The sequence below is a fragment of the Hyperolius riggenbachi genome, chromosome 11, assembly GCF_040937935.1.
Source record: "Hyperolius riggenbachi isolate aHypRig1 chromosome 11, aHypRig1.pri, whole genome shotgun sequence".
NCBI classification, from domain to species: Eukaryota; Metazoa; Chordata; class Amphibia; order Anura; family Hyperoliidae; genus Hyperolius; species Hyperolius riggenbachi.
In genome coordinates, this window is record NC_090656.1 from 7,228,640 (window position 1) to 7,245,396 (window position 16,757).

At 45.0% G+C, this 16,757-nt stretch overlaps 1 protein-coding gene across 2 annotated transcripts in view; it reads right to left on the reverse strand.

Moving 5' to 3' along the window:
- Nucleotides 1-16,757, reverse strand: part of MYLK3 (myosin light chain kinase 3) — a 152,702-nt gene that overhangs the window by 135,525 nt on the left and 420 nt on the right. Inside the window, exon 1 of one of the 2 annotated variants that reach the window (XM_068261373.1) lies at nucleotides 3,737-3,910. The exons of the other annotated variant lie outside the window; for it this stretch is intronic. Coding sequence (XP_068117474.1) covers nucleotides 3,737-3,853 — 117 coding nt within the window. The 5' untranslated portion in view covers nucleotides 3,854-3,910. Of the gene's footprint in view, nucleotides 1-3,736; nucleotides 3,911-16,757 lie in introns of those variants that run through there. 2 annotated transcript variants of the gene reach the window in all.

The following is a 16,757-nucleotide window of genomic DNA, read 5'->3' on the forward strand; positions in this document are numbered from 1 at the left end:
TGAGCAGTTACCAGGCAGCAGCAGTGAGCAGTTACCAGGCAGCAGCAGTGAGCAGTTACCAGGCAGCAGCAGTGAGCAGTTACCAGGCAGCAGCAGTGAGCAGTTACCAGGCAGCAGTGAGCAGTTACCAGGCAGCAGTGAGCAGTTACCAGGCAGCAGTGAGCAGTTACCAGGCAGCAGTGAGCAGTTACCAGGCAGCAGCAGTGAGCAGTTACCAGGCAGCAGCAGTGAGCAGTTACCAGGCAGCAGCAGTGAGCAGTTACCAGGCAGCAGCAGTGAGCAGTTACCAGGCAGCAGTGAGCAGTTGTGAGAGTTTGAGAGGCATTTCACTGCCTAGAAACAGTTCGTGGAAAAGAGGCCTAAATCTCTCACACCTGCTCACTGTCTGGTAACTGCTCACTGCTCCCTGGTAACTGCTCACTGCTCCCTGGTAACTGCTTGCTGAGCACACAGTTCAACTGTTCATGGAAAGGAGGCCTTAGTGATATTTTCACAACTTGTAAATAAAATGCTTTTTAAACCACCAGCAAGCAAGCAAGCAAGCATTCAAAATAATTTTCCCAGTACTTTTTCAATTACTTTTTGGTACTTTTTCCATTGCAAAATGCAAAATTATTTTAAATCGAAGATGAAAAAAATATCTCCTAGGAGAAAAATCAGGAGAAAAAAAATTTGGTACTTATCCGTTAGCCGGGCACATCCGGCAGGTGGCGCTAATTACTATTCCCCCTCCAGGCCGCCATGGATAGTAGGGAAAGATGTAACTCTGGTGGAGTTTTGTCGCCACCTAGAGGATGCGCCCGGCTAACGGATAAGTACCAAAAATTGCATAGGGGCCCCTGGGCCCCTATGCAATTAAAGGGGAACTTCAGCCTAAACAAACATATTGTCCTCTGTCCTGATTACCCCTCCCAGCTGCGCACGCTAGGCTTCTAATTTCACATTCTAAATAAAATAAAAAGAAACAAATTTGCGCAAAGACAGCAGAACGAGAACAACAAAATCAGAAATCCCATCATGCTTTGCACAGCATCAGGGGAAAAATGCCCGGGCAGTTTGCTTCTGTGCAGCTAAAAATGAGGCTTGTATAAGAGAAACAAAGTTCTGATGCTGTGAAACTGTGAGGCTGCATTTCCACTTGTGCGGTGCGAATCGCCGCGGTAAAAATTTGCATGCGGATGCGAATTTCGCATGCGGGTCTATGCGAATTCGCATGCAAATTCGCATGGATGACGATGTATGCGAATTTAACCATGGCAGTGCTGGTGTGCTTTTCCATTGTTTCTATGCAAATTCGCATGTCCCAAACCTCATGCGAATTTCCTATTAAATACATTGTATGCGATTCGCATAGCGGTATGCAGTATGCAAATTCTGATGGCTCTGCCATGCAAATTTTTTCTGCACAGAAAAACGCAAAGGAATCCTGACAAGTGGAAACAGTCCCATTCACTTGTATTGCTATGCGAATTTGCATGCGAATTCGCGATAGTGGAAATGGGCCCTCAAAGAAACACCAGGCCTTTATAATGCTGCTGAGTAGATTTTTAGTCTGGAGGTTCATTTTGAGGGCTCGTTTCCACTATAGCGAATCTGTATGCGGTGTCCGCATAGGCAATGCAAGTGGATGGGGCTGTTTCCACTTGTGTGGCTGCGGGAGCGTTTTTTTCTGCGGCAGAAATCTTCACGGCAGAGCCGTCAGATTTCGCGTGCGAGCGGAATGCACGGGAATCGCCACTAATGCTTTGAAATATTGCCACAATAAAGCTGAAATCCGCACCATGTGAGTGCACTCCTGGGGGTAGTGCCACCACCTTGGGAAAGATATACTCAGACTCCCCCTATGTGGCCCCACTCACCAGAAGCGCGTCTTGCCACACTGCACGTAAATAATCGCCGGTCAGCCAGGCTCCTCTTAAAAGCAATTCCAATGTTTATTTGGCAAAAACGCCAGACAGTGGATCCCACAATAGCAGCTCAGTCCGCGGTACAGAGCGCACGCCACCGGGTCTCTCACTTCCTTACTTCCTTACTGTGACGTCATCGCGTTCCTCATGCTTGCATAGTGCAATACTTGGTGATTATTTTACAGGGTTGAACCTCTGTGAGAGGTACTGGAGCGCAGTAATACCTGCCTATTGACTAATTGTAAAGGTGAAGTGACCTTTTTCTTGCTGCGATCCCCTGTCATAATCTTTTCACCATTGGAGCGCAGTGATTTTTCGTAGCTTGGTAAGAATGCTTTTAAATAGGGAAACCGCATGCGGGTTGAGCATGCGGTTTTTGCCGCGAAGTCGCATAGGTATAATGTTAATTTACACAGGCAGTGACATGGTTAAATTCGCACATACCCTTACCTATGCGGAATCGCATGCGAAATCGCGGGCAAAACCGCATGCGGAATCGCACACGCATGCGATATCGTCCGCGGTGGAATGCAGGCGATTCCGCACCGCAACAGTGGAATCGAGCCCTTTCACCTACTTTTTTGGTGTATTTTTTCAATTGCAGAGTGCTGAAAAGTTCTTTTAGTTTCAAAAGTCTTTTATTAGGCTCAAAAGCCAAATTTTCATATAAAATACGACTTGTAAATAAGGATGCCCAACATGGGATCCATATATCAATAAACATAAACAGTAAGTAGCTGAGCATTCTATGTTCAAACAGTATTATCCACAGCACAATCTATCTGAAATATAATCTCATAGGAGAACATTTAGGCCAAAAAGGGAATCGAATAAGGGCCCTTACTTATCTGTATAAAACCTTGAAACACCCAACAAGCAAAAATAAAATAACCAAAAACAAGAGAAGATAAGGATTTTTTATTTTTCTAAATTCTGCTTGAAAAGTGCTGAAAAGTCATTTAACAAGAAAGATCAGTAGAGGGAAACAATTCATCAGAATGTATAATTTGTGAGGTCTGCTCCCTGCTGGGGTTGTGATTCTCGGGCTCTGCCATACCTGGCTCTGTTGTCAGTGCCGTAGCTAAGGAGCTATCGGGCCGCGGTGTGAGTTTTACATTTGGGGCCCCCAAGCACTCTATACATAACAATTGATATGAGGCACCAAAAACTCCCAAAGACAACCCCAGTGTCAGAGGTGCAAGAAGGGGATGGGGAACAGTTTGTTAATGATCAATACTATTCATAGTATCTGTAGAAGGGATTATTATGAGCACACGACCAATAGAGAGCCAATACTGGAGTTGAGGGAGGGCCCCTCAGAGCCCCTCTGGCTCAAGGGCCCCTATGCGGTCACAACCTCTGCACCCCCTAATGCTACACCCGTCTGTTGTATTGCCTTGTTACGTCTGTCCTCCTTTGTATCATTGTATGTATTTATTGTCCAGCGCTGTGTAATATGTTGGAGCTTTATAAATACAATCAATAATAATAATGCCTCAATCGAGAGGAATATGGAAATTGCCCTTTCTGACTCTATTTTCAAATATTTTCTCAACTTTTTGAGTCAGTGACCAAACACACAGAGGCAGATCGGATGCGCTGACTCCACTGACTGTGGGACTGCTCCAGGTGTGAATCAGATGCTGCTAAAACTAAAACGATCAGCACGGGTTAACGCTATTTAAGAAAATTAAATAAAAAATATAGAGATGGCAGCCCACATATTCCTTTTTGTTCAGGTGCTGTTTTCTGGTCTACCGGCCGTTTCGCATAATCATGAAGCTCACAAATTAATAAATAAAAGCCGATTATCATACACACACAGATACCGCAAATCTCTTGATGTAGTCGGAGACGCTGAACCCTCGCGTTGCCAGGCGGATGGACCGATGGAGGGGCGATTCCTGATAAAGCGTTCCCATCGTCTCCCGGAGGCGACCGACCATCGAGGCGAAATCCCTCCGGGGAGCTTCAAGGGAAATAACTAGCTGTGCAGCCGGTGGGGGTCTCGTAGTTGTTGTGTTTGGGAGATAGCGCAGGAATGTGTTTATGAGGCGGCGCGCCAAGCGTCCAGGCCTGTCACCGCTTTATCTCCTGCCTGGTGGGATAGGGCTTCCGGAGATACCACCACTGAAGGCAGAACGCGAGAGGGGGAGCCACACTGACTGCTGGCAGAATCACTCTCTGAATATGGCATTATTTCTACTAATTTTACAAAACAACAAAAACTTTTTGGAACTTCTCTGAGGCCCAGTGCACACCAAAAACCTCTAGCACATCCGTAAAACGCTAGAGGTTCTTGAAGCAGATTTTCAGAGCGATTCTAGGCATGTTTAGGCCCCATTCACACCTAAAACCGCGAAACCCCGGCGATTACCGCTAGCGTTTTACGGGAGTTATTTTTCCGTGATTAACGCAGAAAAATCACTGGACACTGCAGCGTTTTTGGAGCGATCGCGATTAGCGGTGCTATGCATGCAAATCGCAAATCGCCAGTACAATGCTGCATGTCACGCATTTGCAGTTAATGCTAACCGCTTACATGGGCTAGGGTTTTAAGAACCGCTAGCATTTTGCGCTGAGTGGGAATCGCGCGATTCCTGCTTAAGTGTGAACGGGCCCTTAGAGAGGTTTTCTAAACATGCCTAGCGTTTTTTGGAGCGTTTTTGTGTAGCAGATTTCATATATTGTTACAGTAAAGCTGTTAATAAACAGCTTCTGTAACAAAAACGCCTGGAAAACTGCTCTGATCTGGCGTTCTTCAGAGCGGTTTTCCACTTTCCTATATTTTTACATTGAGGCATAAACGCCTCCGAAATCTAAAAAATGCTGCAGCCCCCGAGTTTGCGTTTGTGGAAAAAACGAGCCGCTCTGGTGTGCACCAGCCCATTCACTTTCATTAGCCAAGCGGTTTTCCCCCTGCAAGCGTTTAAAAAATAAAATAAAAACGCCCTAGATCCACTCTAGTGTGCACCAGCCCTGAGACAGGGGTCACACCTGCTGAAATTACGGGCGTTTTGCTGCAATGCCAAATTGCAAGAAATGCTTTCTTATGGGGCTTTCTCAGGAGGCCTCCACGATTGTTGCTGATAGCATTTTAAAAAACGATACTACGGGCACCACATTTCTGCACAACACATTTGATTCCTCATTGAAAATCGCTGGCTACTGTAAAAGATAAAAGCCTGCGTTCAATCGCAGTCAAGCGGAAAAATGTTTGCGAGAAAACATCTGCATTTCCCGCAGAAACAAGTGTGATCCTAACCTAACTCTGTTCATTTTCTGGTGCACACCTAAAATCGCTACTGTAGTCGCAAACGCTAAGCATTTTTTTTTTCAGTGTTTTTTTCAAAGCGATTTCAGGCATGTGCCTAGCGATTTTCTAGGTATGCCCAGCGATTTTATTGAGCGTTTCAATGTATCATTTTTTTTTTTAACAGTTTGTCCTAATAGTTAGCAACTGTACCAAACACGTTTGCGTTTCTCTAAAAATCACACTGCTCTTGTGTGATGCAACCCATAGAAAAAGCTTAGCCAAGCGGTTTTCAAAGCGCAAGCATTTTGAAAAGCGTTCAGAAGCGCTCTAAATGTGCACCAGCCGGGTCCAGCCCTAACACCAGCCCTAAGGGGTCACACTTGGGGGAATCGCATTCATTTTCCCACACAGAATGCCCCTCTATGGGACTACCGCGATTTGCGTAATTATCTACAATTTGTAAAGGTGTTGTTTAAACTGAGAACATGCGCTACTCTATCGCATGCCACATGCTATTTGCAGTGCCAATCATTACCTGAATCGCAGATGCTTCCAGAAATTGCGATCTTGCATTGTTTTCTCTGTAGCAAAGTAACAGGTTTTCAACGGGGGAAACCACCAGGAAAATAAGGCCTCTTTTCCACGAACTGTTGAGCTGTGTGCTCCGCAAGCAGTTGCCAGGCAGCAGTGAGCAGTTACCAGGCAGCAGCAAGCAGTTACCAGGCAGCAACGAGCAGTTGTGAGAGTTTGAGAGGCATTTCACTGCCTAGAAACAGTTCGTGGAAAAGAGGCCTAATAGAGTGAGGGCCCGTTTCCACTGTTGCGACGCGATTTCGCCGGCATCCCGACGCTTGTAAAAACGCATGCGGATGCGTTTCCGCATGCGTTTTTACCCGCGATTTCGCATGGCAGGGTGCCATGCGAAATTAACCATGACTCTGCCAGGGCAAAATAACATTGAAAAAGGTGCGAAATCGCACGCGAATCGCGGGTAAAAACGCATGTAAAAAACGCATGCGTTTTTCCTATTAAATACATTAGCGGCGATTCGCATGGATTCCCGACGCAGGCGAATTCTGTGGGTCCCGTCGTGCAGATTTGGCCCACCGCCAAATCGCTCCCGCACGCCGCACATATGGAAACAGCCCCATCCACTTCAATGTACCAAGCGAATCCGCATGTCGGCGCCGCATGCGGATTCGCTATGGTGGAAACGAGCCCTTAAAGGGAAGGTCCAAGCAAAAAAAAAAATGAGTTTCACTTACCTGGGGCTTCTACCAGCCCCAGGTAGCCATCCCGCGCCCTTGTAGTCACTCACTGCTGCTCCAGTCCCCTGCCACCAGCTAGTTCTGCTTCTACCAGCCCCCTGCAGCCATCCTGTGCCCTCGTAGTCACTCACTGCTGCTCCAGTCCCCCGCTGGCAGCTAGCTCTGCTTCTAACAGCCCCATGCAGCATCCTGTGCCCTCGTAGTCACTCACTGCTGCTCCAGTCCCCTTCCACCAGCTAGTTCTGCTTCTACCAGCCCCATGCAGCCATCCTGTGCCCTCGTAGTCAGTCACTGCTGCTCCAGTCCCCCGCCACCAGCTAGTTCTGCCTCTACCAGCCCCATGCAGCCATCCTGTGCCCTCGTAGTCACTCACTGCTGCTCCAGTCCCCCGCCGCCAGCTAGTTCTGCTTCTACCAGCCCCATGCAGCCATCCTGTGCCCTCGTAGTCACTCACTGCTGCTCCAGTCCCCCACCACCAGCTAGTTCTGCTTCTACCAGCCCCATGCAGCCATCCTGTGCCCTCGTAGTCACTCACTGCTGCTCCAGTCCCCCGCTGGCAGCTAGTTCTGCTTCTACCAGCCCCATGCAGCCATCCTGTGCCCTCGTAGTCACTCACTGCTGCTCCAGTCCCCCGCTGGCTGCTTTCTGACCTCGGAGGTCAGGGCTACATTGCATACAATTTTACGCATTCTAGCTAGTGCAGGAACAAAAATGTACGCGTTGCACCACTAACGCGTAAAAATGTATATGTTAATGTTCCTGCACTAGCGGGAATGTGTAAAAATGTACGCAATTCGGCCCTGACCTCCGAGGTCAGAAAGCTGCCAGCGGGGGACTGGAGCAGCAGTGAGTGACTACGAGGGCACAGGATGGCTGCAAGGGGCTGGTAGAAGCAGAACTAGCTGCCAGCGGGGGACTGGAGCAGCAGTGAGTGACTACGAGGGCACAGGATGGCTGCATGGGGCTGGTAGAAGCAGAACTAGCTGGCGGCGGGGGACTGGAGCAGCAGTGAGCGACTACGAGGGCACAGGATGGCTGCATGGGGCTGGTAGAAGCCCCAGGTAAGTGAAACTCATTTTTTTTTTTTGCTTGGACCTTCCCTTTAAGAGATTTGAGTCAATGAAACCCAACATGAATGTGTGGGCCATACAGGGGCTATTTATAAAAGGTACACATTCCAAACGTGTAATTTTTATCACCAGCTGTCCCTAGCGGGACATCAGAGTTGCCAACTCATCCTTTTAATTACTGACATGCTTAAATTATGCAGATTCTGCAGGTAATTACACACAATCTATCGCATATCTGCCAGTAATTAAAGGAATGAGTTGACAACCAGGCTTCCCATTTGCCTGGATGTAAAATACTGTAAGGAATGTTTGGGTATAAATAATAGACTAAAGCTGAGTACACACGTACGATAACGATCGTTCGAAAACGAACGATAACGACAATCGGACCGAGGTACTTATCCGTTAGCCGGGCGCATCCGGTAGGTGGCGACAAAACTCCACCAGAGTTACATCTTTCCCTACTATTCATGGCAGCCTGGAGGGGGAATAGTAATTAGCGCCACCTGCCGGATGCGCCCGGCTAACGGATAAGTACCCGGACCGATAATCGTGCGTTCCAAATTTCCCAACGATCGTTTTTTTGGACGATGACGACCGTTATCGTTCAATCCGACCGATCCAACCCGGCGGATTTTTTCGAAAGATAATCGTTCAATCGTTGCAGTGTGTACAAAGATCGTCCGATAATGATTATCTGTGGAGTAGTACGCATGTTCTTATTGCCTGTCATAACGTCACTTCCGTTTGCGCACGCATTTTTTTATCGTTCATCGTTCAGTACTTTATACTTATATCGTTCACGTGTGTACACAATCGTTCATTACGAACGATCTTTTCGGTCTAATTTGAATATCGTGTAAACGTCACAAATCGTTTGTAACGAACGATCTTTATCGGACGTGTATACGAACCTTAACCCATTTTCTATGAGTCCATTCATTTTCATATTGAGATCCCCCCCAACAGCGCCTGCCTTCTCTAAATTAACTTTTTCGCCACCTTGAGGGCTTATTCACACTAATGCTACATACACCCTTGAGATAAAAGTCTATGGAAAATGAAAGATCACAGACCAATTTTACCCCCTTCCATGTAGTATGAGAGCCATACTGTACACAGTGGATGGGGGGCGGACGAAGAAGACGTCGTGATAGGTAAGATTAACACCGCCGCCCACCCCGCACAGGTTAATTGAGTTTAACCTGATGAAATCCGAATAGCTACCATCCGGATTCATCCGGTTCCGGATTTGAGCATCTCTGGTCACATTCAGTTACATGTAGTCTAGAGACTTCTGAGCTGTGTTTGCTGGACTTTAGAATTTTTTCACAGAAGACGATATTTTCTGTACTAATTTCTACATTTTTTAAAAAACAACAACTTTATTTCACTATTACCGCCACACTACTGTACTATGTTACCAACTTTTACTCGCTGTTGGAAAAACGTTGGTGAATGAGGGAAAAAAATGGCAATCACCGCTGTCTTTACCGAAGAGTATTTGTTTGACCCAATTGCAAGCTGAATTTATTTGCATTAAATTTGCATGCAAGCTAGAATCTTGAGTGGGTCACTAAGGCCTCTTTTCCACGAACTGTTTCTAGACAGTGAAATGCCTCTCAAACTCTCACTGCTGCCTGGTAACTGCTCACTGCTGCCTGGCAACTGCTTGCTGAGCACACAGCTCAACAGTTCGTGGAAAAGAGGCCTAAAACTCCATACACACATCCACTTTTGATTGGATTGGACAATCATTGGCAATTTTTACCACCTGTATGTAGAGTGAGGGCCAACTATGAACAGACTGTGTAGGTAAAATCTGAGGCCCCTTTTACACTTATCGCGTCATGTCATAGTACTCTGCCCCGCCGCAGCTCATCGCAGTGGCCGTGAAAGTGTATGAGACATGACACACTGCTTGCAGTACGACACGACGGCAGTCTTCCAGGCGCTGCAGAAGTAACGCACTATGTGGTGACCGGGAGTGGCGTGTTCATTTTTCTTTTGTCTTTTGGTTGCACCGCGGCTATACTTTTCAGCTGCGGTATGATTGTTCCAGATCGTACCGCTCCGCACCAAAATAAAAGGACCCTCATGTTACATGGAAACAGTAAAATTGGCAAATAATTGGCCAAGTGTGTATGCACCCTAAGCCATTTCAGTAGCCCTGGGGCCACATTGGCATTGCCCTCGCCCACCTGCAGACGCTCTGTATAGTGACATTTGGTTGTCACCGTGGTGAACACGGCACAAACATGACATTTGCATTTGGCCTTGCTGCAGGAGCGTGAAGAATTTGCAGAAGAATTTGATATTAATAACCCATTCACGTTCCGTCGTTTTCACTTGAGAAATGTTCACCTCCCATTCATTAGCCTATAACTTTATCACTACTTATCACAATCAACTGATCTATATCTTTTTTTTTCCGCCACCAATTAGGCTTTCTTTAGGGGGTACATTTTGCTAAGAGCCACTTTACTGTAAATGCATTTTAACAGGAAGAATAAGAAAAAGATTGAAAAAATTCATTATTTCTCAGTTTTCAGCCATTATAGTTTTAAAATAATACATGCCTCCATAATTAAAACTCACGTATTGTATTTGCCCATATGTCCCGGTTATTACACCATTAAAATTATGTCCCTATCACAATGTATGGCGACAATATTTTATTTGGAAATAAAGGTGCATTTTTTCTGTTTTGCATCTATCACTATTTACAAGTTTAAAATAAAAATATAGAAATATTTCATCTTTACATTGATATTTAAAAAGTTTAGACCCTTAGGTAAATATTTACATGTTTGTTTGTTTTTTATTGTAATGTTTTTTGTTTTTTTATATTAACCACTTTCGGATTTCCCAGACGCTTAACTACGCCCCTATTGACTTAATGAGCGGATCAGGGGCGTTGATTTATTGTGCTGTGCGGACACGATCCCGCGCGCTCCCGCGGGTGCGCGCCCCCGTGCGTGCACATGCGCGTGCACCAGGTTCATTTATCTCTGGGTGGGATTGATGAATGGGAGTAATTACTCCCATCACCAATCAGATGCCTGTAACCATGAATGAGCACTGCTATAAGCCAATAGCAGTGCTCATTCATTTGTGAGGTTTACAAACAATGTTGCCAGCACTTGAGAAGATACAGTTACCTTGTAATCACTCCTGAGAGGATTACAAGGTAACTGGATCTTCTTTACTTGTATTCTGACTGCCACCTAGTGGATTTTATAAATAAACCAGGACTTATAAATAAATATACCAGGACTATATACCCCTGATCTACCCTGATCAACCCTGATCAACCCTGATCTAATCCTAGCCTCCCTTGCTTTTTTTTATGGTTGGAAATATAGAAATAGTGTATCTTTTCATTTTTTTCTCTTTTTTCTTTTTAAAATGCATAGAGAATAACATTATTACTAAAATAAAATATCACCCTTGAAAAGCCTAATTTGTGGCGAAAAAAACAAGCTATAGATCATTCACATGTGATGAGTAGCAATAAAGTTATCAGTGAATGAATGGGAGGAGCGCTGAAATGTAAAAGTTGTTTTGGTTTTAAGGGAAGAAAACCTGTGATCCTGAAGTGGTTAAACATTTTATTTGGGTAGTTTAGGGAGGGTGGGATGTAAACAAGAGATTTATAATGTAAATGTGTTTGAATTTTATTTTTTTTACTTTTAGTTGTAGTTTTACTTTTTGGCCACAAGATGGCGGCCATGAGATTGTTTTCAGTGTTCCCCAACCCTGTCCTCAAGGCCCACCAACAGTGCATGTTTTGTGGCAGTCCACAGAGGTAGTTAATCAGCTCTGCTGAGACACTGATTACCTCACCTGTGCATGTTTGTGGTTTTCTGCAAAACATGTACTGTTGGTGGGCCTTGAGGACAGGGTTGGGGAGCTTTGGCTTACATGACGTCACTCTAAGCGTAACATACACTTAGAGAGACGCATGGGGGACGCTACAGACAGAAAAAGCGCAGCTTCCGAGAGAAGCTGTCGCTTTTTCAGCGGGGAGAGGAATCAGTGACCGGGCACCATAGCCCGATTCACTGATTGCCTGGCTAACGAGCCACGGCCGGGAGCGCGCATGGTTCCTGGACGTAGTTTCTACGTCCAGGAACTAATATAGGTTAAGGTAACATTTGGCCACTCTGATGACTAAACCATCAGACCGTTTATGTAGAGCTGTACCCAGAGATGTGACAACGCCAAGGTAACCCGCATAGCAACCTCAGGCCCTGGTCCATCGCTGTGTAATCATCTGACTTGTGTCGGCATCCATTGCTATAGCTTGTCTGCTATTGTGGGCTCTATTCATAAAACCTTACCGCAAGTTTTCCGCTCAGAACAGCGGACTTTCCCGACCATTTAGCAAAGTGGGCATTCATAAAAGCTGTTCCCGCATGAAAATCTACAATCCCCCAGCAGAGCGAGAAATTTCCGCCTTCTGCGGTGTTTTTCTAGATTTATCTAGAAAAAAAGTAACAAAATGGCCGTTCATAAAGATTAGAGGAAGCGGTATGTGGACGGGAAATACCGCTTCCTCGAAACCTGCGGATTACATACAAGTGAATGGGACAGACCTCCCAGAGAGAGCAGTGCACGGAGGGACTCTGCCGGATGAAGTGTTTCCGCATGCCTTCCGACAGCTTACCGCCAGCCTTCAGCGGGAGATCTCCGCTCTTGCATCGCAGCTGCCAACATTTTTTTGAATGACCACCCAGAAGTCTAAAATACTGCTGCGGTATTTTCCCTCCAGGAGTTTTTTCACCACAACTTTTTTATGAATAGAGCCCTATGTCTTTTGTTGCTGCATAGAGTGATCTCACATCAGGGTGACAATTATTCTGCCAGACCTCTAAACTAATTGCAGTCACTTCATTAGATTAAAAAATAACTTTGCAGGAAGAAAACTAAGGCCTCTTTTCCACGAACTGTTGAGCTGTGTGCTGAGCAAGCAGTTGCCAGGCAGCAGTGAGCAGTTACCAGGCAGCGACAAGCAGTTACCAGGCAGCAGTGAGCAGTTGTGAGAGTTTGAGAGGCATTTCACTGCCTGTAAACAGTTCGTGGAAAAGAGGCCTTAAAGCACCAACATTGAGCAGATACGCCAGGTGCATCCAATTTTTCTCTGTAACCGATAAATGTGATAAAGTGCGTTATAAGACTTTATAACGCAGCTCCGCAACATCCTACAGTGAATGAGCCCTGAAAGTACAGCTGCGCCCAAATTGCAATTAAATGATTCAACGTCAAGCTTCTTTGACGCTTGATTAAAGCAGAGAAATAATGGAAATCTTACTTTTTGTAAAATGTCCAGTTACATAGATCATTGCTAATCAAGTCTTTCTGAGATTTACTTTCACACAAATGTGTTGTAGCAGACAATGGCCTCAATTCACTAAGATCATGCTGGAGATAATAAGGCAAGAGAAGAATTACCTCCACACAGTAAGAGAGTTATCTTATCTCTTCATTCCTTAAGTTACCTCCTCTGTAGTTAATTTACCTCCTCTGTAGTTAATTTACCTCCTCTGTAGTTATTTTCACATGCAGCTAATAAACAGCTTGGCCTCAATTCACTAAGATCATGCTGGAGACAATAAGGCAAGAGAAAACTTACCTCCACACAGTGAGAGAGTTATCTTATCTCTTCATTCCTTAAGTTACCTCCTCTGTAGTTAATTTATCTCCTCTGTAGTTATTGTCACATGCAGTTAATTAACAGCCTGTCTTTAACTCTGGAGTTATTTTAAGGATTGGAGAGTTAACTTAAAGACAGAAGAGTTAACTTTAGGCTTGCCTGAGGTAAAATGTTTCCTGAATACTACATGCCTTATCACCATGGTAACAACTCTAGAAGAGTTATTAAAGACAGGAGATCAGTTTAGTGAATTGAGGCCAATGTTTATTGCTCAGTAACGCGGTGCAATTCAAAGGGCTTGATTCATCAAAGCTAAAGCAGCACAGCTTAATGAGAGGAGCGCGAGTTATGTGCACGGTATGCTGCGGTAGTGCAGAGTAGCATGCGCTGCTAACTTTCTTGCACTCCTAAGTAACGGCCGCACAACTGGAAACCATGTGCAAATGGGCACAAAGACTGGAAACCATGTGCAAATGGGCACAAAGACTGGAAACAATGTGCAAATGGGCACAAAGACTGGAAACAATGTGCAAATGGACACTTTGGCCCAGTGCACACCAAAAACCTCTAGCAGATCTGAAAAACACTAGAGGTTTTTGAAGCAGATTTCAGAGCGATTCTAGGCATGTTGTTAGGCTTGGGTGGTATATTCTCCACAGTCAGCACGTGGTGTATATCCTGACGTGAAGGAGGTACACACGCTAGCACAAGGAACCAGGATATCCCCAGTTTAGTGGAGGAAAGGACTGACTCCAGCAGGAAATGTGGCGCACAGAGCAGGCGTAGATCCAAACAGCCACAAACAATCCTTCCACTATAGTGGCTCAGCGCAAGGTAGCACTGAGCGCATAAACCAGAACTCAGAAGATCAGGACAGGTAACAGAATGAACGCTTGCTAAACTAGTCACTGCTTAAGTAACAGCAAGCGTCCATAACAAGACAGACTGGAATGAGGCAGCCAATGCGATTGCAGCGGTGGCGTGCCTCACAGGGACAAGACAGAATAGTCAGGAAATAGAGTCAAAGAAGGCAGACGTAATACACACAAATATACAATAGGTACGATTCCCTACCATACTACGATTGCAGCTATCAATGAACTACAAACGTCTAACTGACATATGTATATATCGGTGATAAAACGATATATGACATAAGCAAGGAACACTAACTAAGAACTGGAGCAGGATGAGGAACAGGACTGAACTAGCTAAGCACGGGTGATCACGATACGCGCAACCTACCAAAACATGCTGGAAACTGACTGACTGAACACAGGATATAAACAGTTCGAGTACGTATATATCAGCGACACTGATGTATTAACGTAACACGAATACAAGGAAAATAACAAACACGCTAGTATGCTTATATATTGGCGATGAACCAATATATGATGCAAGACTAGCAAGAAACAAATACTGAATAAACAGAACAGGACTTGGAAGGACTCACTGACCCCTTTGCAGGATTCAGTGCAGTCCACAGGAGATCTAGGCGCGAGGGGGCCAGACAGAATAACAGACTGATCTGAAACTATGATAGCCCGAGGAGCCCTGCAGGAAGCAGATCTTTATACTGAGGTCATCCAATGGGAGCAGACATGCAGATTCCCACACAGGTGAATAGTAATAATTGAATCCTGAGCTGGCCAGACCTGCAGAGCCACTACAGATGGAATCAGCAACTAGTTTGAGTGCAACCCAAACTATGCAAGCAAATGCATGTAATGACATCAAAAACTGCAGCCAGCAGTACATGCTGCAGACATAATCATAACACATGTATAGAGCGGTTTTCTAAACATGCCTGGTGTTTTTTGGAGCGTTTCTGTGTAGCAGATTACAAATATTGTTACAGTAAAGCTGTTGCTGAACAGCTTCTGTAACAAAAACGCCTGGCAAACCGCTCTGATCTAGCGTTTTCCAGAGCAGTTTTCCCCTTTCCTATACTTTATATTGAGGCAGAAACGCCTCAGAAATCTAAAAAATGCTGCAGCCCCCGAGTTTGCGTTTGGGGGGAAAAAACGAGCCGTTCTGGGGAGCACCAGCCCATTCACTTTCATTAGCCAAGCGGTTTTCCCCTGCAAGCGTTTTAAAAAAAAGCTTCAGAACCGCTCTGCTGTGCACCAGCCCAAACACTGGAAACCTTGTGCAAATTGACAAAAAGGCTATCATTCATAAAGCATTTCCGCATGCGGAAATGCTTAATACCGCTGACTTTACCGAACACTCAGCAAAATCCCCATTCATAAAGCCTCTTTCCGCATGAAAAGCTGACATTCCCGTGCAGAGCGAAACATTTCTGCCTTGTGTGGAGTTTTTCTAGATTTATCTAGAAAAAGTAACAAACACGTCTATTCATAAAGATTAGAGCAAGCGGTATGCGGAAGGAAAATACCGCTTGCTGGACAGTAGCGATAGGCGGGCGGATTACGTGTAAATGAATGGGACGGACCTCCCAAGCAGCATCAGACAGAGGAGCGCACGGAGGGAATCGGGCAGCTTTTATGTTTCCGCATGTCTTCCGCCACGCTACCGCCAGCTTCCTCCAGAAAACCTCTGCACTTGTATCGCAACAGGCAACTTTTTTATGAATGACCACCCAGAAGTCTAATGCTACGTACACACATGCGACAACGATCGTTCGTTGAGAACGACGAACGAACTTTTAATTGATGAAAGAACGACCTAAGTAAAGTTAGTTTTAAAAGGTGTGTAACGATCTGATCGTTAGAACGAACGTTACATCAAAAAAGCAACTATTGCGCCTGCGCATAAAAATGAGAAGTTTCACGAAGAAATAGTGAAATGCGCATGTCAAGCCTAGTACGAACGATCGTTTCCAACGATGTACTACTTTTGTAAACGATCGTCGTTGGTTAAAATCCGCCGAGACAGAACTTTCTTTTGTAGCGATTTGGCTCGTTCGTCGTTTGCCTTAATAGTCGGTGGTTCGTTTTTTGTAACGATCGTCGTTGGTAAAGATCGGGGAACGATCGTTACAAACGACTATAGTCGCATGTGTGTACGCACCTTTAAGTCCCGCACTACCGACTGCACCTTTATGAATGATAGCCAAAGACTAGTAACCATGTGCAGCTGTGCACAAATAATGTTAACCATGTGCAAATGTGCACAAATATTGAAAACAATTTGCAAATGTGCACAAATGTTGAAAATCCTTTACAAATGTACACAAGTGTTGAAAACCATTTGCAAATGTGCACAAATATTGTAAACCATGTGCAAATGTGCACAAATATTGAAAACCATTTGCAAATGTGCACAAAAATTGAAAACAATTTGCAAATGTGCACAAATATTGAAAACTATTTGCAAATGTGCACAAATATTGAAAACCATTTGCAAATGTGCAGAAGTGTTGAAAACCATTTGCAAATGTGCACAGACATTGGAAACTATGTGCAAATGTGCACTATTATTGAAAACCATGTGCAAATGTGCACAAACATTGGAAACCATGTGCACACATGCCCAAACACAGGAAGCCATTTGCAAGCATGCCCCAAAACACAGGAAGCCATGTGCCAATGTGCACAAACCAGGAAACCATAAGCACTAGAACCCAATCCTCCC